Below are 21749 nucleotides of genomic sequence, written 5' to 3'. Positions count from 1 at the left end.
TCAGGGCCTTATGCTTGGTAGGCAGGTACTCTACCACTTGAGCGATACCTCAGCCCATTCCTTCATCGCTTACTAGGCCAATCTACAAGAGTCCATCAGCTAAGAAGTCCAGTGTGAAACTAGACTAGGAGGGAATTCAGCTCCGTTGGTGGGAAGATGGAGAAGGCCAGAGATGTGCACTACTATGAGGGGAAAGGAAGGTAGAGTGAACCCAGCAGCACTGAGTGGACGTCAAGGCAATGTCTGTGGAGGGTGGAACTCAACCTGCATTGTCCCCACACTCCAAATCCTTACAAGAGGAGGCCAAAGAGTCCAGGCTGTCATAGGCTCCAATCAGTTTATGCCATTTACAAATAAATATGTCTGCAGTACAAGTATGTTTGTTATATAAATTGCTTTTATTCTCTGTATTGTGGATTTTCTTATTCTGAAAAATGGGGCTAATGCAACCATTCTCTCAGAGTTGTTGAAGGAGAATGGATGAGTAAACATTCAAGAAACACCTGGGAAATGCCTAGAATACAGACAGTACTCATGATACATCAATTTTCTTCCCTCAGCTAAGTGTCTAAATAGATCCTTTCATTTCTTCTTAAATGCAAATGCCAGAGTCTAGGAATGTCAGTCTACAGCTGTGCTCTTTTCATTGAGCATTACCAATATTTTGACAGGAGTGGCCTAATGTTATTCACCCCAAGTTCATTGGTACGTTTCTGACCAGCCCTCATAAAAGAGCTTGGGATTGCCCCAAGGGACCTAGATTCTAATAATAAATACCTGCTAGTGACTTTCAGTGCACGCTGGTTATTATGTTGAGTAGCACAACATTTCCCATCTCCAGAAAGGTCATTTTCAATAGTGTAAGGCAGCTTCTTCCCACCTTCCATTTCAAGTTGTTTTCTGAGAGCTCAGAGACTCATCCATATGCAGTGGAAATACCATTCTGATATGGAATTTGCATACAAATACCAAAGCAACTTAAGGAACTACAGGCAGCTCTCTATCATACAACAATTATTTTTCCAATGCCTTTCCAGCATCTTCATATTAGAAGCCATTTTCACGTATCTTCCCAGATGTATTTGTCAGAGCTTCCTTTTTCCTTGAGTTTATGTGGGCTGGGGGAGGGGCCGGGACCTTTACTTCCTCACTTTGATACTTGTGGTCTTAAGAAGCTGCAGCATTTCACAGGCCACTCAGATCTCAAGTTTGGAGATCTGCTAAATTCATCAGAGACTAGACTCTTCTTATTTTACCACGCTGCTGTGCAATGGACAAATATTACTTGATTAATTTCAGTATTTGGTTAATCATGGTTACCAGACCCCTGTTCCACTGTGAAGTAGTTCTTGCTACAATTTCTTTATCCCAGGCCAAGATCAATTTCTTACTCATTAATTCAAATTCTGCTCTGGAATGTGCTTTTCCTAGGCATCTCATCTAGCCATGTGGTTTAAATACCTTTAATATGCTGGTGATGTCTAATCCCAAATTTACGTATTGTGTCCTGCTCTTTCTTTTGAGGATCAGGCCCAGATAGCAGACAGCCCACTTGAGAGTCTCATGTGAAATCAGATATATCACAGGCCCCTCAAGCTAATCAATTTCCAAAGTCTGTCTTCTATTTCCCCATCAAACCCTGCCCCCATGCATTCATTCTCATGCCAAAATCCTGGGAGTCGTCCTGGACATCATCTTCTCCATCTACACCCAGCCAATCACCTCAAGTAAGTCTGTCGCAATCTTCCTCTATAGTCTCTACTGCTGCTACCTTCCTATGGTACAACCGTGGCCTCCTAATTATTTCCCAGCTTTCATTCCTATTCACTTCATACTCAACCCTCTGACCCCGCCCTACACAGCAGTCAGACTGAGCTTCTGAAAAACGACCTGGTCATATTTCCCCTGATAGAAATCCTTTAATGACTTTCGATCCATCTTTGGATAAAGTCCAAATTCCTTATGCTTAATCAGGCTCAACATGATTTGGTCCCTAAATACCTTTCCAGTCACTTTTTTACCCCCCAATATTTTATTATGAAGAATTTCAAACAGGTAGCAAAGTAGATTTAAAAAAAAAAATAGTGAGCTGTGGCTCATGCCTATAATCCCAACTATTGGGGGTGGCAGCGATCAGGAGGATAATGGTCAAGGCCTGAGCAAAACATTAGAAAAACACCATTTCAACAATAACAACGAAAAAAACTCGGCATGGTTGTGCATGCATGTGATCACTGTTACATGGAAGGCATAAGTAAGCAGATCATAGTATAGACCAGCTCTGCAAAAACTCAAGCCCCTGTCTGAGAAAGAGCTAAAGCAAGAATGGGTTGGGCGGTGTGGCTCAACTGGTAGACCTCCCATACCACCTTCCCCTGAAAAATTAGTGACTATCTGTAGTCCCACCAGGATTTTTCCATTAAAGTATTACAACTGCTTTATCATATTTCTATCCATTTATCCATTCCTCTCCCCTATCATTAATCATTCTTGGTTTTGGTGAGTGCCAAATTAAACTGCAGACTCCAGTCTCATTTTCATCACTCTTCTCCTGGCTCTTTATACTCCATGGCCATCTTTCCATTCCTCAATCTGTCAGATTACTTTAAATTTCTGGGACTTTGCAACAATTTCCCCTTTTACCTAAAATGCCTTCAGCTCTTGTTAGTTCAGAACTCACCATTAGTCTTTAGTTCAAACAGTTACATCAGAGAGAAGCTGTCCCTGAATACTCCCCAATCTAAAGATGTACCCCTTTCCACCTTGTACATATGATTTTGAACCACCCTGTGCCTTTCCTGAATATCACACTTCACAACAGGTAACTTCATATTTACTTGCAAAATTATTTGTCTAATGTTTACCTTTCCTGCTAGACTGAAAGAAAGCTCCAAGGATGAAGACCATGTCATATTAGGATATGCTATATTAACTTTGCAAAAAGCCAATTTGTATTTGTAGAAGGAATTAAAGGCAGAATCAAGCAGTGGTTTACCTGCAGTGCTCGGAATTGAACCCAGGGCTTTATGCACACAGGCAAGGATTCTACCACTAAGTAACATCTCTGTCCCTCAATCACTAATTGGAAGGAGCTACATGAAATAGTTAACTTGCTCTTCCTTTAATATCTGCACACAGGACAGTTTTTTTAAGGGCTTTTATGGAAGATGGAACTTATTTGCTGTCAGCTAGAACCAGAAATACATTAAGAAAATTACTAAATGACAAGATGCATGGCTACTGGAAGAGCCAAGAGACCATGGTGGGCTTTAGTGACCTCTCCACTATCTCCAATACTCCTTCCCCTCAAATCAACATACCCTCTAAGGAAAGAAAGCATGCTTACTATGCAAATACAGCTAAAGTAATGCCAACACCAACATGAAGTAATGCCAGCAGCTATAGTTTATTGAGCACTAATTTGGGTTTTGTTGTTTTTCAGAACCAGGGATTGAACCCAGAGTCGTGCACTAGCACTCTACCACTTAAGCCATGCCCCCAGTCCTTTGGTTTTATTTATTTATTTAATTTTGAGACAGTCCTTCACTAACTTTGCCTGAGCCAGCCTCAAACTCTCATCCTCCTGCCACTACCTCCCGAGAAGCTGGGATTATAGATGTGCTCCATCACTCCTGGCTTGTATTACACAATTTCCTGAGTGGTTTATATCAAATAATTTTTCCCATAGCTTAGGTTCTATTGCTACTCCCATTTTACAGGCAAGGAAACAGAGTAGTTACTTTAGAACACTTCATTTATGAGACTATTCTGTATCTCCATTAAAAAGTAGACAATTACTCTAGAAAACCTACAGAGTACTATAATAGAGAGAGGGTTTTAAGCAGCCCTAACAGAAACCAAAAAATACAGAGAAAAAATGCACGTATAGATCAGCGATATCTGAGAGATAAATCCTTGCTTAGAACCCTGAGCTTCATACCTGAAGAGGTCAGTCAAACCGTCATGTATACTTCCTGTTTGTGGTTATTCCAACTCCATCCAGCGCCCTACCCCATATATAACTCCATCCACACATCTTCAAATTATCTTTGTAAAGAATTCTACTCCAGATGGAAACCCAACTTTATACACACACACACACACACACACACACACATAAAACCACTATGATTTTTCTGTTGGAAGCTGATAGTTAAAGGAAAGAGACAGCACAAAACTTCCTAGTGAAAGCACATGGGCTTCAGACAGTTTTGAGTTGGAGGATTAGATTTTCATTGAATGGGTGACCTGGGTAAATTAGTAACATCCTCTTGCCTCAGTTACATCAGTTAGTACCCTGCTTAACAGGGTTTGGATACATTGAAACGCTATATACAAAATGCTCAACACAGTGCTTGGAAAAGGTGGGGGAAGGCAATACCTTTGATGGCCAGAATTAAAAATGGTCATAGGAAATACCTTAATGTATTTAGCAAATGCACAGCATGCATTCTTGAGAGAGAGAGAGAGAGAGAGAGAGAGAGAGAGAGAGAGAGAGAGAGAGAGAGAGGAAGCTTGGGTAGTGTCCTCTAGCATTTGCCTTGCTCTTAGCTGGATGAACCTGCCTGCAGCTACCACTTACAATGCAAATTGAGCTTAGATCCTTCACACTAACTACACAGCAAAACCCTTTCAGCTTTAAATAGAATATTGCAGTGTGGAATGATCTGAGCAAAGGGAAGAAAAATTCAGAGATAAATGTGAAGGAGATTTTGGAGGAAAAAAAAAAAATCCAGTCTACTATGTCTGGGGAGGTAGGAGGAAAAGGAGAAATACTAAAGGAAACAGAAATAGAAGGTCTGTAAAAGGACCTAAAGGCTAATTCCGCAGAAAGTAGGTTCAAATTAACAACAGGGAAGAGACCTTTTGGGGAAGAGAATTTCAATACAATATTTAGGTCTGGTGCTCTCTTGCAAGGTATCCTAGTATTTTCTCAGATGTTCCTTGGGAGAGGTGGGGCTCCTCTCTGCACAGCTGCATGAATGTCCCCTGAAACCAACAGTTCAAGATCCTGAGAGAACTTCTTGCTCTGCCCAGTTCTGGTATTTGCACAGTCTTTAAGTGTAAATCACCATCCCCTTCCCATCCCTTTACTGAGATCAAAGAGAGATCTGAGAGGTTGATGTTTACATATTAGAAAAAATTTTATAAAGCTCTTTGCTATAAACTTATGCCTCAGTTTTTACTATATGAACCAAAATACTCATCCAGGAGCAGAATGTACAAAAATGCTATAAAATAGGTACAAAAGTAGTATCCAAGGACCTGAAGCCATAAGGAATGAAATGTTTTATGCTTTCTTCATTCTCCAAATGACACTTCTACACACCTGGCCCCAATTTGGCCATCTTCTCAGCTCAGTAAGTTTCCTTTGCCTACATAATGTGATATAGAAGAAAACCTGAAGGCAGTCCTCTTTCTTTGTGATCACAGACAGAAATATTGTCCCAAAGCCAATGACCCAAGGACAACTCCTTTGGTGAACATCATACTTACATACAGAGTTAGTCATATGCTACCTGGTCACTCACTGACTCAGTGACAAAGCACAAAGACTGAGGAAGAAATCTTATAACCACGTTGTCATCATGCAAATAAAAAGAACCAGCAGGTACAGTGCTCATTGTGGGGGAGGGATGGACTGTAGATATTAAAACTCCTGGAGCCAGAGCTTACAACTCTATTTAATCTGTCTAACACATGGACACCTTGGATTTGCTGCTCTCCATTAACAGGGATGAGTGGTGAATATATTCTCAATACCACTGGGCATTCTTCCTATCCAAAACTTTCAAGAATGTTTTTAGAAGATGTTACCTTTATCCTCAGATTGTGCGGGTTTTTTTTATTTGCTTCAGAACTTGAACTTTTACTGCCCCCCTCACATTTCTCCAGTAGTCTTTTGATTTGATTAAATATGACAGAAATTGTAGCATTCAAGAAAATACGAATAAGTTTAAATTAATATGCCTTGCCACATTTTCCAAAAGCCCTTTCACACACATTTTCTCACATGCATATTTACCATATGGTAATGCAAAGCTTTCTGTAAGTGGCTAAGGATAAAGGCCTATAGGTAGAAAATGAAGCAAGAATGCAAAAGTTTTATCATTTAAATAAAATATCTCCACTCTGTTCACACACAAAAGGCAGGATGCGATCCACCTGCTGACTTGCCCCGCCTGCCTGCACAGCACTAAATGTCAGAACAAGCTGGTTGAGAAAGACGACAATTTCACCTCTTGGCAAAGCTCAGCTTGCTGAACCCTCTTGCTTTCTGCTGGCTGTTGATTCAGCAGAAACTACTGCTGCAGAATTCATAATGGGGATTTTAAAAGGCCCCACCGATCGCGTTGCTCGCCCCACGTGTTAGCCTCGTTCAGTCAGTGCTGGAACACCATTTCCCCAGCCACCTTTTCATTCCTTGCTAATGCACTTCCAAGGGGTAGAGGGCCTCGCCCTTTGCAAAGGGTCTTTTGGGGTTTTGATTGTCTGAGCAGGTAACCCGGCCAGCCAAAGAGATGAATGGGCAGGAAATGAAACCATGCCCTCTCTGCCGCCACTGAGACACATCACTGCTCTCAGGGAGGGATGAATCAAGGTCCTTCTGGGCCCCTCCCTTCTTACGTTCCTCCAAATCCCCCTGAAAGCACCTTGGGGCAGGGGTCATCAGCCTTCCTAGGGTCATCTTTCCGGCGGGGAGCCGCGCCCTAAAAGCCTAATCCCCAAGGGCCATTTTAACTCCCTGGGCGCTGGGCGCCGGGTCCACCTGCTGCTGAACGCCGGGCTCGCCTGGCGGAGCCCGGATGGCTGCGCGGAGCCCCGGCGGCTGCCCGGTGAGCCGAGCCCGAGCCCCTGCCCCAGCCCCAGCCCCAGGGCCAGAGGAATCTCGGCCACTGAGCGCCTAGCTGCCCGCGAAGCACAGCGATCCGCAACTTGCACCCGGCCCCAGCAGCGGAATGCGGCCGGGCTGGCGTTACCTTCGGTCGCATAGCTGTGGTCGCGCAGGAAACTGTTGTTGATTTTGCGGGTATCAATGTCCTCCTCCATTGACAGCAGGCTTACTTGCGTGGGAACCAGAAGCCGGCAGACAAGTATCCATGATCCCTCCCCGCAGCCAGTCTCACAGGAGAGGGGGGCAGGGGAGCCAGTGGGACTGCACCATGGTCCGAGCCTGAGGAGGAGACGGGGAGGCGGAGAGAAAAAAAAAAATAAAAACCCGGCAATGGAGCTGTCACCTCCTCCACTCGGGTTCTCCGAGGCGGCAGCGGCTCCTCCCGCGCGGTGCGCTCACTTCAGCTCCAATTCCCAGCGAGGATGCTGCGCCTGCCTCCGCTGCCTCCTGGTGCCAAGATGCGCTGTGCCCCGAGGGGTCTGGTCCCCGCCCGCCCGCCCCGGAGGCGCTCACAAGCGGGGCAGGGGAGATGCCCAACAGGTTCCCCTCGTTGGCAGCCGCTCCAAAAAGCAAAAAAAAAAAAAAAAAAGATCCCTCCTCCCCCTGGGAGAGCTGGCAGCCGCGCGACAAAATGGTGCCTTTCCGGACCCAAGCTGCAGTGGCGAGATGGAAGGGGCAGGATCCAGGCTTGCCTGGCCGGGAGGAGGGTGCTGGTCCCACGGGAGGGCGGCTCCGGCAGGCGGGGGCTACGGGAGGCGGCGGGGAGCTGGGCAGGGCGCTGCGGCCGGCGCCAGCGCACTCACCCTCACACCCACACGCGCGCACTCGCAGCTGCGGCGGCTGCTGCTCCTGCTGCTGGAGCTGGAGGCGGCTGGTGCATTAAAGACGAGGCTCCTCCCAACAGCGTCAGCAGCCCCAGGACTCTTCCCCAGCAGCAGTGGTGGCCCAGGCGGAGGCTGCGGCTGCTCTCTGCTGCAGTGGGGCGCACGCAGCCGCGAACCGGCACCTGAGCAGCAAGGAGCTTGGCTTGCAGGTTCATGCGAAAAACATCGACGCGCTCTTGCAACCTCCTAGCTTACGTGTCACGCAGCAAAGGGCCATGTCTAGCTAGCAGTCAGACCCCCTTAGCTCACTGCCTTTCCCAGGACACTTGCACTTCTTTCAGGACAGCAAATAGAAGTAGGTTCCTTTGGACAAGCTGGAAGTACACGTGGAGGTCCCTTTTGCTCACCCCAACAGGATGCATGTGGTCCCTTGCAGAAGCTAAAGGGTGAGGCCTGGAGCTCCACGCCTTGGAAGAATGGAGAGCGGGAAGAGCAGCTCACAGCCTAACTTAAGCCCTCCGTGCTAGAAATTGCCACTGCAATCATTTGTGATCCAAACAGTCAGAACATCTGACTGTAGGTAACTAGTGTTCAGAAAAGCGTCAGCGTGTACACAGGTGGAGGGAATCACAGGACTGAGTTAGAAATCTTTCGGCCTGAAGAAGTCCACTCTCCTCAGCTCTTTGAACTTTGTTTTGGACAAACAGCCACAGTTCCTCTGTTCACTTCTGCTTGTGGAGGAACGTCTTCTATTTGCTGTCAGCATGGAAGGTACAGGAAAGCATAAGGGAGCCCTGGGCCCACAGAGAGCTATTGCTACCCTGAGGGAGTTTCAAGGTTCCAATTAATGCAAAAAAAAAAAAAAAAATCTGTCTCTCTACTACTTCTGCTAGAAGGAAAATACAGAATTCCCTCCCCTGCACATGTTTCCCCAATTGCAAATTCCACATTTGAAGAAAATGAGATCATTATTGTTATGAAACAACCAAAATCATTTAGTGAAGCAACCCAAATCACTAGAAAGCCAATTTTGAAAAGAATTTTCCCTGGTTTCATCTTGTCGAAGGTATTCATTTCAGAGGGTGTCACTATAACATCAGCAAATGTCTTGCTCAGTTAAGCTCCACAAGTTTAGCTAGATGAGTCCAGAGGGAACTGTGAGTTAATTATATACATACAATGCTTCAGCTAACACAATTTAGAAAGTATATGAAGTTCAAAAACATGGGGAAAACGTTCTTAGCTGTTGTTGGGGATTGCCTGTTAGATTTCTAAAAGAATAGATGCTTCTGGCAGGTGGAAAATGGCATTATCACCATATTCAGAAAGTGACTGCCTCTCTGGGAAAACAGGTATAGAAATAATTCTTGATATAAGTGAGGGGGGAGGTGAGTTCAGCTTCCATAGGTTTTCATTTTATTTTCATCCAGTGATTAAATCCTACACACTTGTTTGTTCAAATCTACATGTGAGCTGGGTGCAGGTGGCTCATGCCTGTAATCTTAGCTACTCAGGAGACAGAGATCAGGAGGATCACAGTTTGAAGCCAGCTCAGGCAAATAGCTCGAAAGACTCTATCTTGAAAAAAAAAAAATCACAAAAAAGGGCTGGTGGAGTGGCTCAAGGTGCAGGCCCTGAGTTCAAACCCCAGTGCCGGGAAAGAAAACACTCCACATATGAAATTTAAGTAACAGATACAGACTGGCGCAAGTTGATCAGTCCACGTCAGTACCAATGGTCCTGGCTGGCTCTTCTGTGCGGTGAGCTGTGTGCATCACCAAGGCTCTGGGATTCCTTCACCTGTCCAGCTTCTCTTGGCAATTGGCATTAAGCAGGGAGGAAGCAGAAGGGTAAAAAGTTAATTTCATCCTTACTGTATCAAGGTGTGGAGAAGACATCTTGCCTTCGGTTGGAATGATTTTAAGCTGTGACAACAGGCATTGGAACAGTATTGGAAATTCTCATCCTCTCGGAACATGGGCTAGATTAGAACAGAGCTGTGTGGTGAATCATACAGGCTCAGACTCATGGGCCAGGCTGTGCTTGAGGAATTTTCCACGATAACCAATGGCAGCAATGTCCTCTCCATAAATCCAGCCTCTGACGCTACTAAATTTTCCCTCTCACATTCCCCACAAAATCCCTCCTGCATTTATTCAACAATACATAAGACATAAGTTCCGAGGAGGCAAACGAGACTTCCATTCATTAAGTGGACTGTAAGGTTTCTGTCCTGAGAATAGTCTTTTTAGACTTTTCAGTCTTGCTTTTTTACTATACGCAATGGAGAACTAGCCCCTCCTACCAAAACCAAGTGGGGATTATGCTGTTAGCTGTGTGCTACACAACACAATGGCATGTGGTAAAGGAGGTAAGACAGTGACAGAACTCTGGTGCAATGCCAGGGTGGTGAGGGACTGCATAGATCATTCCTCAGAGGAATGACTGAGCTCTTTCTATTCCTCTAGTGTGATGTTCTTTCTGAAAGCTTTTTGGCACCCCTGTATATGATTCCCTATGCCCCTTCCTCATGTTTTTGTCATTCTTCAGTGTCAAATATTCTGACTTCTTTGAGACATTCCTTTCTGTATCGTGGTCCTTACCTCTGGTATTTTCTCTTCCCACCTTCTTTTTTTTGTCTTCCTCATGACTCATTTTACTTTATAGTGCTTGTTTTTACTTATTATTGTCAAACACATCCATTACATCTCCAATATTAAATGTCTGTCACTTAGTAGCTGCTTAATTGCATTTGTTAAATGGGATTAAGTGTTTCTTGAATAAGTAAGTAATGAATTTGTTTAGTGATATTTAGGTTTTATACCTCTATCTTTGTTAAAATTCATGCAAGGGAGTGCAGGTATGGCTCAAGAGGTAGGAGGCTTGGTTCCTAAGCACAAAGCCCTGAGTTCAAACCCCAGTCCTACTCCCCCACCAAAAAAAATCATGCCAAAAAATCCCTCTAATGTGAGCCTGAAATTTTCTACTTAATATCCCTACTCTTATTGAAATAGTTGTTCCTACTCATCCCTAAATGTTTTATGCCAAAAAATGTACTGAACACCTAATATATGCCAAGATCATTCTAGGTACTGGAGGTACAGATAATACAAAATAAAGTACTTTCCTTCACAGAACTTAAAAGGTATCATCTGATTTTAATAACATGAGCTATCTTAGAGATACAGTAAATGCATTATAAATCAGAGGGCCATTGCATCATGGTAAGTGCCAAGGCTGTACTATTAGGCAAAACTGATTTCCTGCCCTTTATTGTGATTACAAGCAAGTTACAAGTTCTCCCTAAGTTCTCCCAACCCATCCAAACAGCAAACTCCTACTCATGCCTCAAAACCTGACTTAAAGGTCAACTCTTCAACCGCTAGACTTAGGTGCTTGTTCTCCAATGACCCCTGCACTTTGTATTCCTCTATTAAGCTTGTGAGTCAGTTAAGGGCAAGAACCCAACACCTAATTTTCTTCTGTGTCTTAAACATGAATCTCAGAGCCTAGCACAATACACAAATGATAAATATTTGAATATTAAAAAAAAAACAAGTTCTCCCTAAGCCATGGGTTTTCTTATATATAAATTATCTATTTCATGAAGTTATTAGGAGAGTTAGATGAGATAATGCATGGTGAGAATATGTTGACATCGCTACTATCAATAGTCAACAAATATTCTCAGACACTACGGCAGACACCACCATAAGACACAGAAAGCACGAGATGTATAGGCAGTCTCTGCCGTCATGGAATTTAGTGTCTAATTTACGGTTTATGTAAAGGGGGCCACGGGCTACAAAGGGGTTAGCAGAGGGCACTCTGAAAGGCTGACCTAATTCAGGCTTGTGCTTTACATGGAAAGAGCCCATTATAAATACACAGCCTTCTTAACTTACCCAATTCAGCATGACAGCATGTGGACACATTTTTTTTCTATCACCCTTGTCATGCTCCCCCTCCCCCAACACTCACAAATACTCCCTCTCCCTACTTAGGAGAGGGCTTCCTACACGGAGCCTTTTAGCTTATCCTGTTCAATTAGCACATTAAACATCTACAATTTTATTGAAACTCTTGACCTGAGCCAGTCTAGAGATTCTTAATATAGGCTTTAGGTGTCAGACAGTCCTGGTTTATGCTCCAGCTCAGACATTTATGAATTTTTTGACCTTTGGCAAATAACTTAACATCTCTGAGCCTCTAGATTTTCAGAATGAAAGAAAACAATAGTAGCTACTTCACAGGGTTGGTGGGTGGCTTCAGAGACAATGTAAGGAAAGTGCTTGGTTCAGGCTTGGCCCAGAGCCAGGCAAGAGTGAAATGAGGGTTCTCTGTTGCAGCAGTGCTTTATTGAGACCTCCTTTATTGAGGGATGCACTACAAATCAATCATTCACGTGAGCAAAAGTGACCCAACAACCTGGGTTTTACAGCCTACCCATGTCTTATGAGCAACTAGAATCTGTATGTGGTGAAACTTTCCCAACTTGCAAAAAACCCTTTGTAAGCCATGAAGACATACACAAATGGGAGAAGCAAGTATTACTCCTGTTTAGTTTTCACCTTATATGATTCCCTATCCAGGAATCATATGGAAGGAATAACTCTCTAGGACCACCAGTTACCAATGCACAACTCTCTCTTGCTCTCTCTCTCATTGTCTCTCTCTCTTTGTCTTTGTCTCTCTCTCTCTCTCTCTCTTTCTCTAGTGGTTTATGTGTTGACTGCCCAGAGGCTGACCTCTTGAATGTCTAGCAAGTTTGCAATTCCTTCTTGCGCATGCTACAACACGTAATACCACATAAGTGATCCTTTCGCTTGAGAAAAGAAAACTAAATCTGTTGCCCTCAAAGTAGCATATTAATTTTAGACTCTAAACTCTGATAGACTTTACTGAGAAAATTTCCCCTTAGTGTTCAAGTACAAACCTTATGAAAACACACAATGGGGTGCTAGAACTGTGTGTACTGGCCACAGAGAGCTGAGTTTGCCATGAGGATCCTTTCCACTTCTGCTTTGAGTGACATGTTGTTAGCTTAAAATATGAAATCTGCCAGGTGGAATATCAAGGAAATAGTATTTTTTACAAACTACATAAGTAATTTTTTAAGTTGGAAGCCAGTTTTTAAACATTTACTGGCACACTAGTAGAAATGCATTACTTGCTGATATCTTCCCATTCATCTCCGTTATCTGTGTAACACTACATATTCCAAACTAAGTTCCAGAGCATTCTACCATCCAACTAAACTTCTGCCAAAATATTAAATAACTCTTAAAATCCTACCTTTATGAGGTTTTTCCATATTCATCAGAGGAAATCTGATGCTTTGGTCTCTTCCAGGCTGGTATGAAACAATCATGATAGACTTGTTTGTGGTTGCTCTTATAAGGCTCCTAGACCTGACAATGTAAGGAATGCTAGGTCATACCCACTCTCAAGGAATCATTCTTCTCTACTGCTCAGTCTCCATTGTCACCTTACTCTTGCGCTTGATTTGCCTAAATGCAAAACACAAACATCCACTGTGCCAGAATTCATTGACAGCTCTTGTACTTCAGTAGTTAGGATATTTATACAATGGGAGAAAGGAGTAAAATCCCAAGGATCCAGACTTGAAAGCCAGAAAGAAAATATCCTTTTGTACCCTTTTCATTCAGTAGTTTTGGAGTTAAATTTAGGCTGTCCTATACAAAGTGGTTTTAATTTGCATTATATTTGTTAGGCAGAAGTGATGATTTCCAAAACCAGTTTAGCAACACTCCAGTGGGATTGTCTAGCACCTGATTACAATGCTTAATGTAAAGTTTTAGCATAATTTAAACAAGGATATATTGGGAAATCTCTTTCAATTCTTTAAAAAAAAATACCTTTACAGAACATATTTTAAGTAAATAATCATGAATACAGGCAAAAATTTTGAGAAATAAGACTATTTCTCAAAGCATTGTTTGTGTCGATAGAATTGGTTAGACAAATTATAGAACAAAATTCCATATTTTGGAAAATTATTGAGCCATCTATATAATCATAGTAGCTAAAACCTGTTGGTATTTACAGTATACTAGGCACTGTGCAAAGGGTTCATTTGCATTGCATCTTAGCAGCTCCTAAGATAAGTACCATAACCATCTCCACTGTCCTGAGCTAATAGAGTTAAGCAAGACAGCCGAAGTCAAGTAAATGGGATCCTGTGTCTCAAGCAGGCTCTGTCGACACGCTTGACCTCTGTGCTTTGAAGTGCGTACGTGTGTGCATGTGTGCACTGGGGATAGACTGAAGTCACAACAGAATCACTCCAAGATCTTTCTCCAAACCACCCCCACTCGACGCTGATTTGTCCCTCATAGGTATGAATATTTTGTCAGTTAAAAATCATTATTCTTGTGGCAAATCAGACTCCGTACATTACTTATGACATTGTATAACACTGCATCACAAAGCCTGACAGTTTCTCAAAATGTTAAACAGCTACCGTAGGACCCAGCAGTTTCATTTCTACCTATATAAGCAAGAGAATTAAAAGCATGTTCACACCAAACCTTGTATATGAATGTTCATAGTAGTACGATTAATAATAACTAAAAAGTCAAAACAATCCAAATATCCATCAATTGATAAATGCATAAACAAAATTTATATATCCACACAATGGAATCTTATTCAGCTATAAAACATGATGAAGTACCGATATGTGTTACTACAGAGATGAAACTTAACAACACTATGCTAAGTGAAAGAAACCAGGTACAAAAGCCCACGTACTGCATGGTTTCACTCATGAGTAATGTTCAGTGTAGACCCATCTGGAAACAGAAAGTACATTAGTGGTTGCCAGGGGCTGGAGGTAGGGTGGAGGAACTGCTAATGGATTCATGATTTCTCTTTAGAGTGATAAAATTTTTTTTCTAAAATTAAGTGGGGGCAATAAACAGTCCCATAACCCTGAATATACTAGAAACCACTGAATTGTATAATTTAAAATTCAAATGGCATTTGAGTTATGTCTCAAAAAAGGTCGTTACCAAAGACTAAAGAACCACTGCTGTCATAAGCCACTGCTACTTCTAAGGAGTATTCTCTATCCTTCAAAAGCTGAAAAGTATCTAAGGCAAAGGCAGATGATGTTCATGTTACATTAAAGAACATCATAAAAAAATAAACTGCTGACAGTTTTTAGTTGAAAATATGCCTATGGCAGTGATTTTGTGTAGTTTTCTCTTTTGTTCATAATTTTTAAAAGAAAATTTAGAACATGTTTTGTAGTGAAACAAGTTTTACATATTTTAATGCTGTGAAATATGTGAAATACTTTATAAGATGAAACCTTGTGTTAAAAAGATCAAATCATTTTCTCCACACCAGGAAGTTTGAAAGACACTGATTAAAAAAAAAGTTTATGTGATCAGGGTGCATAGAACAGCTTTGTGCCATAGAAATATAATACAAACACCATTAAAAAGTAAAAAAGATGAAATTAACTTTAATTATTTTTAATATTTGAAAATAAAAATTTTACTCCAGTACATCCAAATATCATAATTTCAACATATAATCAGCATGAGATTCCTAATGATATATTTACTTTAAGCATCGTACATCTTTGAAATCTGGTACTTTACACTTGCGGACCTCTCAAAATCAACCACATTAAAGGCTCAGCATTGCACCTGCCCCATGGTTACCATAGTGGACAGTGGATATACAGAGCAACCGTCCCCCAAATTTCATTCCCTTCACAGAGGTTTTAACATATTCTTTCATAAAGAAATTTTAATCTACAAAGACTTGAACCAGAATGTGATGCCAGCATCAAGTGAAGCAATATTGATCTGATGAGCTTTAAACAGTTCAAAACTTTAAAATTGTATGAACTAAATATGAAAATACACACTGACAAACACAAACACACATTGTACAGGAAAGTACATTCTAACCCACTCTGTCTTTCCTCCTGATGCACAGGATAAAGAAGGCCAATATTTTAAGAGTGTGAAGATGACACGATAGAGCTCTCAGTGAGATGTGATATATTATTCAGTCACTGTGGTACTTAACCACTCTAATAGGCCAACTGCTTAGTTCAACACCTATGGCTTCAGTTTCAGCTAGAAGAAGAAGCCAAATAGCCAGATGTCCCTGCCAAAAAAAAGAGTGTGCACAGCTGGGCATCTGGACTCAACTGTGGCTACTCAAGGTGGAGAAATTTAAAGGTACAGTTATTAGCATCTAGTTGAGAACTATCAGTCATCTTTCAGGTTGGATTAGAATTTTGTGGCAACAGGAACCCTGGTTTCATTTCTGAGGACTTATGGAATTAAATACTGCATTGCCTTTACAATATCTATGTAGACAATCTTGTGTGCAGTTGAGCACTCACTCTCTCCTTCCTAACTCCCCTTGTTCCCTGATTCCTGGCCACCATTGTCCCATTCTCTTATCTCCTAAATGTGAGCTTCTCGGGCTTGCTGCTGGGCTCCTCCTCACCAGTATGACCATCCTAGAGTTCCACCTTCTCCAGCTTCCCTATCTCTATCCCAGGTGACCTCGTCCAGTCCCACAGCTTACCCTTCCTGTGATGACAAAACTCCAAGTCTGAACCTTGAGCACAGACCTGCCTCCTGACCTCCAGGTGAGGTCATAGCCAAGCTGACATTTCACTGGGAATCTGTAAGGCATGTCAATCACTAATGCAGCCCACCATGCCTGCTCCACCATCCTGATCCTAGATTACTCTCTTCCTTGAATCCTTCCAATCCTCCTATAAACCTGCCCGCTCCAACTTCATAACATAGCTGTAATCAACCACTCTCAAACCAACTCCACGGTTACTGCCACACTGCACATACCACCCTATCTCACCAGAACTGTTTCAATAGACTTTAACAAGTCTCTGGACCTTCCTAGGCAGCCAGCCCCCACAAAATAGTTTACACACAGCAAGCATACAGTCCTTTCAAATGCAAATCACTTTATGTCACTCTTCTACTCAAAGCCTTTTATTGGCTTATAAATTTTGGGTAAAATTTTCTTAAAATGTTGGAAAAATTTGGCTCCAGCTATAGCACTGCTCTTTTCTTTCACTTCCTACATGCAGCACCACCAAATCCATTTCCCCCTATTAAATGATTAATGATATATTAACTTTTATCATAGTAAGTCTTTGAAATTCTGCCTTGTAGACATGGTGGCATCCTTATTGCCTACCAAACACAATAGGAAGATCACTCTCAACACAGGACCTTTGCATCTGTATTTCTTTCTGTGCTGAGTACCTATCTTCAGACACTAGCATAGCTCAACTTTTCACTTCCTCAGGAGTCTGCTCCAATACCAACTTTTCTGGGATACCTTCCTTGACCACTTTATACATACTTTATACATAAAGTAAAATACAGTAAAGAACCCCCTCCCACCACCACTCCCTATTTCCAAAGGGCGAACAGACAATATATGTTTGGCTTGGTTATTACACAAGAAGAGCATAAGTTCCAGGGATACTGGAACTTTTTGTTCCCTGCTCTATAGCCAGTACTTAGAATAGTGCCTGTGGCATATTACATTAATGTTTCTTTTGAAAGAATGAGAGCGAATGTGCGTTTTTCTTAATCATGAAGATCAATCTGGAGGGAATTTTAATGAGCCATAAACACTTTTTGGAGGAGATACATGTCACACATGGGAGCAATGTCTTTGTTTAGAGTGGGGGATGATCACAAAGGACCTTAGGGTAGACCTAGCCACAACAGAGCAACCCCTTGGTTTAGGCTGGGGTTTTAGGTCACTATGGTTATCAACCAATCTGGATACTGAGACCAACCAGTCAATCATTTGTACCTAACAGAGCTCCAGTAAAAAGTCTAGACGCTAGGCTTTTCTGGTTGCCAATACTGTCTGCATATTGTCCTACATCAACGGCAGGAGGGTAATTCACACCAGACAATGGAAACTTTGTGTTTGGAATACTCCCAGACTGCTCAATGCAGCCCTTCCTTTGGTGGACCTTCCCATAGTGAGTTCTGCAAGTCCTTCCAGCAAATCATTGAAACTGGAGTTGTTTTGGAAACTCCCCAAATTTGCAGTTGGTGTCAGAAGTGAGGGTAATTGTGGGAACTCTGCCCTCAAATTTAGCCACTTGTCTAACTCTAAGTAATGCTAAGCACACGTTTGACCAAGGTTCAAGGAGACGACTTGCCCAGATTACCTGGTGATTTGCTGACAGACACAGAGCATAGCACCTGGCATCCTGGCTCCCGTGCCCTCCACCACCACCACGACTCTCCTTAACTTTTGTTTTGGAGAGAAACACCTCTTTCTATTAAGAGGGTTAGTAGAAAGTTATTGGGTGATTAAGTTGGCTAACTTCTAGTATATTAAGGTCAGTCAAGGGGAGAAATTACCACTCTTTAAAAAGTCACTGGGATGAGTCCTGGACAAAACTATAAAATAAATGAGTTCTCTTGTGTCCCTCAGCTCTGCTTTTCTGCCGTTGGTGGGTGAGGAAGGAGCTGCAGGAGAGGCTATGTCAATCCTCCTGACCCCCAGCTGCAAAGGTCTTAAGTAGGAAGTCTTTCTGCTCACTGAGAACCAGCATTAACTGTCCTCTTCCTATACCACCACAGTCCATGGCTTTCTCCTTGTTTGGAGGGAAAAAGTGCGAAGTTTAGAAGCTACAGGACATAGCACACGGTAAATTTAGACCATCATATGGGAAACATGTCGAGAAGTCCAGAGTTTTGCCCTGACTGTTATTATACCCTTGTGGTAAGTTACAGAAGCCAGAATTCAAGAGTCAGACGGACCTTGAACTTGTAAGCAAGGTTGCATATATTTTTAAACTCAATGAATATTTATAGAATAAGTACAGAGTGAAAATAAAAATATTAAACATCCCTCAAGTAGAGATCTCTGCAATTTTCATTTGGCATCTGACAGTGCCACAGGACTGAACAAGGAATGAAGAGCAAAGCTTATAAATTTACATCTGAAAAGTAGCAGAGGCCCAGCAGTGACTGTAACACCTTAGGACCACAGATCCTTTTGAGAATTGAATGAAAGTTTTGGACTCTTTCCCTAGAAAAAAAAAGCAACATAGTTTAAAGCACTTCCTGCTTCCGAATGCTGACTCATTATGTCTATTTCAAATAGAAAAAAGAAGGAAAACAATTTTTTTAAAAAAGGCCTGAGGCCAGAGGAAGATGCTAAGTTGTATGCAAATTAAGACTACAATGTCACTACATCCTGTTCATAGTCCTATATGCAGAATAAAGTAGTTATCACACATACAGTACATAACTGGCAAGCTTATAAGGTCAGATGTGAGTCTTTCTCTTTTCTTTTTGTCCTTTTTTTTTGTGGTACTGGAATTTGAACTCAGGGCCTCTCTTTTGGTAGACAGGTGCCCTATCTTTTGAGCCATTTCTCCAGCCCTTTTTGCTTTAGTTACTTTTCTGATAGGGTCTTATGCTTTTTGCCCCAGGGCCAGCATCAGAACACAGTCCTCCTACTTATGCTTCCCACATAGCCGGGATTACAGAAACATATCACTGTGCCAGGAGTGTTGGTTGAGAAGGAGGTCTCTTTAACTTTATGCCTGGGCTGGTCTTGAACTTTGAACTTCCCAATCCCTGCCTCTTGAGTAACTAGGATTATAGGTGTGAGCCACCTTATCTAGCCCTATGAGTCTCTTTTCTAAAATGGGTTCAGTAAGATGCGACAGGAAAATGATTAAAGGCACGTCTTTTGAGAATCAGACTGCTTAAGTTCAGATCTTGGCTCTGATACTTACTAGCAGTATAATTCTAGGCAAGTCACTTAATCACATTGCATTTTAATTTCACTTGCAAAACAAACACATTAATAGTATCCACATCATAGGGTGGCTGCAAAAATGAAACGAGTTAATAAATATGACACCCTTAAACCAGCGCGAGTAAAGCATGCACAGTAACTGTTAGCTCATGGTATTATGTGTTGGATACTGTCACTATTGCGTTGTTGCTGGATTTATTCACTTGTCCTTGAATTGTTTTAGCAGGTCTTCTCTTTTTGACATTTTTTAAAGTTTACTCAAAGTCATGGTTTTATTACAAAAGAGTGTGAAACTGTCCATGTCAGCAGACTTGTTAGGGAGGTGTACATTCACCCCACATCAACGGTTTACAACCTGCTTCCTGTGTGCTTAGGTACCTAAGGAGTTCACAGCTTGGTTGCAGAGATAACTATCATAATTTATATGCAGATAAGAGACTAATCAAGTATAGACTAGTAACAATAAGAATTCATAGGCAAAAATACAAAAACAAAACAAAACAAAATTCATAGACATCCAACTGACTGAAAACTGTCTGCAAAGGTAAAATGGATATACAAAACACCTATCTAGTTCCTGAAGGAGAACTGACTACATAATTTGAACTATCCCAATCAAAATAAAAACATGGGTCCCTTTGTCTAAAAATCTTAGGGGTTTTCTCAGGAGGACCATGAATTTGAGGTTAGACTGTGCAAGCCCTGGGTTTGATTCCCAGCACTGCCGGGGGAAAATGCAACAGCAGAGTATGGGACCAAGGTTGAGACCCTTGCAACTGTGGGTCTTGTGCTCCTGCATGTGTCTCGGGCCCCTGAAGCTGGCCCTGCCTTGACGGACAGGGGGACTCACAGAGAGATTACTGTCTTTAACACAATGACATTTCCCAGATTGCTGGGTGAGCCATTCACATCTCTGCCGCCCTTGTCCTTTCTTGTACTTTTTCTCCTGACTAAAAATATTCACTTACTTTTTTCAGCCTATGCAAATCCTACTTATCCTTCAAATCCCAGCTCAACTCTGATTAGAGGGGAAAGATTGAATGAAAAGAGCCCAGACTCAGAATTAGGCTAACAAGGCGAGTCTGCCTCTCACTCCCCCTGGAGCTGCAGGCAGTTCTCCTCACCTTGCATCCTCGGCTTGCACTGATGCAAAACAGAAAACTGGCTTTAAAACTCACAGGTTGATGGGAGAATCAACAGGCATCACAAAAGATAGATCTTAGAACTATTCATGTCTCACATTGATAAAAAGCTCTAAATTTTTCTCGATAAGGCCTTCCTTCACTTCTACTGTCTGTAATAGCATTTGTGCAGGGCCTGATATATTATTAACACACGCACACGTGTGTATGTATGTGTGTGAGCACATCTGTTCCTCCCATGACTGCCCCCTGTTTAACATATATGAATTTGCTGTTTTATTCTCTCATTTAACTTCTTATGGTCATCAGACCTTCTTTCTTTACCCCTTCCAATTCACCCCTTTTTCTAACTCACATACCTGGCTTGGGTCACACTTATTTGAAACATTGCCCAGAGCAGTTTCCTAAACCCAATGGCACAGAATCATCAGTATCTTATGAGGTGTTACCAGTGTTTAGTAAAGAGCTGCAGAAATGAAAAACAACATGATATAGCCCTTTGTTGGAGATATCCAATGTACATTAAAAAGCTCTGAGAAACCCTATTATAAAGTACTGAGCTTTGTTTAGACCAGAATTTTCTATATTAATTTGATCATGTTTACATCCTACAAGGTACTTTTTTTCTGCAGAAAAGCTCTGCCAATTGCTGTCAGTCCTTTCAGCTTGATTTATAGAACCTCTGCCATCTATCCTCTCCCTAGATTTCTAGTTCATTGTCTGCTATCTGCTTCCCAAATCCTATGCTCCTGAAGCAGTGGACATTTCCAGTTTCTTGAAGACCTTTAAACTTTTCACCTGCTGGGTTTTCTGCCAAAAATGTCTCCTTACCACTTCATCCCTCTGTTATTCCTTCATGATTTGTTACTTGTCACTCTAAGGCCCAGCTCAATAGCTCTGTTGAGGTCTCTTGACAGTCTCAATAACCATTTTATTTTCAACTTCTACCAGTTAAATTTCTTCTATGGAATGAACTTTGCATATAAAAATAACTGCTGATGTTTATTAAACATCTTTTTGTGCCAGGTAATTAGTACTTATTGTAGTATAGACAACCCTATAAGATAA

General features: G+C 42.0%; 1 protein-coding gene across 8 annotated transcripts in view; it reads right to left on the bottom strand.

Moving 5' to 3' along the window:
• The window catches only part of Ppp2r2b (protein phosphatase 2 regulatory subunit Bbeta), a 425683-nt gene that overhangs the window by 249941 nt on the left and 153993 nt on the right, over positions 1-21749 (bottom strand). For 2 of the 8 annotated variants that reach the window (XM_074076719.1, XM_074076718.1), the window contains one exon: positions 13015-13130. The exons of 2 other annotated variants lie outside the window; for them this stretch is intronic. In XM_074076719.1, coding sequence (XP_073932820.1) covers positions 13015-13130 — 116 coding nt within the window. Of the gene's footprint in view, positions 1-6980; positions 7175-7587; positions 7847-13014; positions 13131-21749 lie in introns of those variants that run through there. 4 more of the 8 variants (XM_074076717.1, XM_074076716.1, XM_020161087.2 and 1 more) reach the window with 3 other exon arrangements.

This window comes from Castor canadensis, chromosome 6, assembly GCF_047511655.1.
Source record: "Castor canadensis chromosome 6, mCasCan1.hap1v2, whole genome shotgun sequence".
Classification (NCBI taxonomy): domain Eukaryota; kingdom Metazoa; phylum Chordata; class Mammalia; order Rodentia; family Castoridae; genus Castor; species Castor canadensis.
This window is presented reverse-complemented; position numbering and strand designations above follow the sequence as displayed.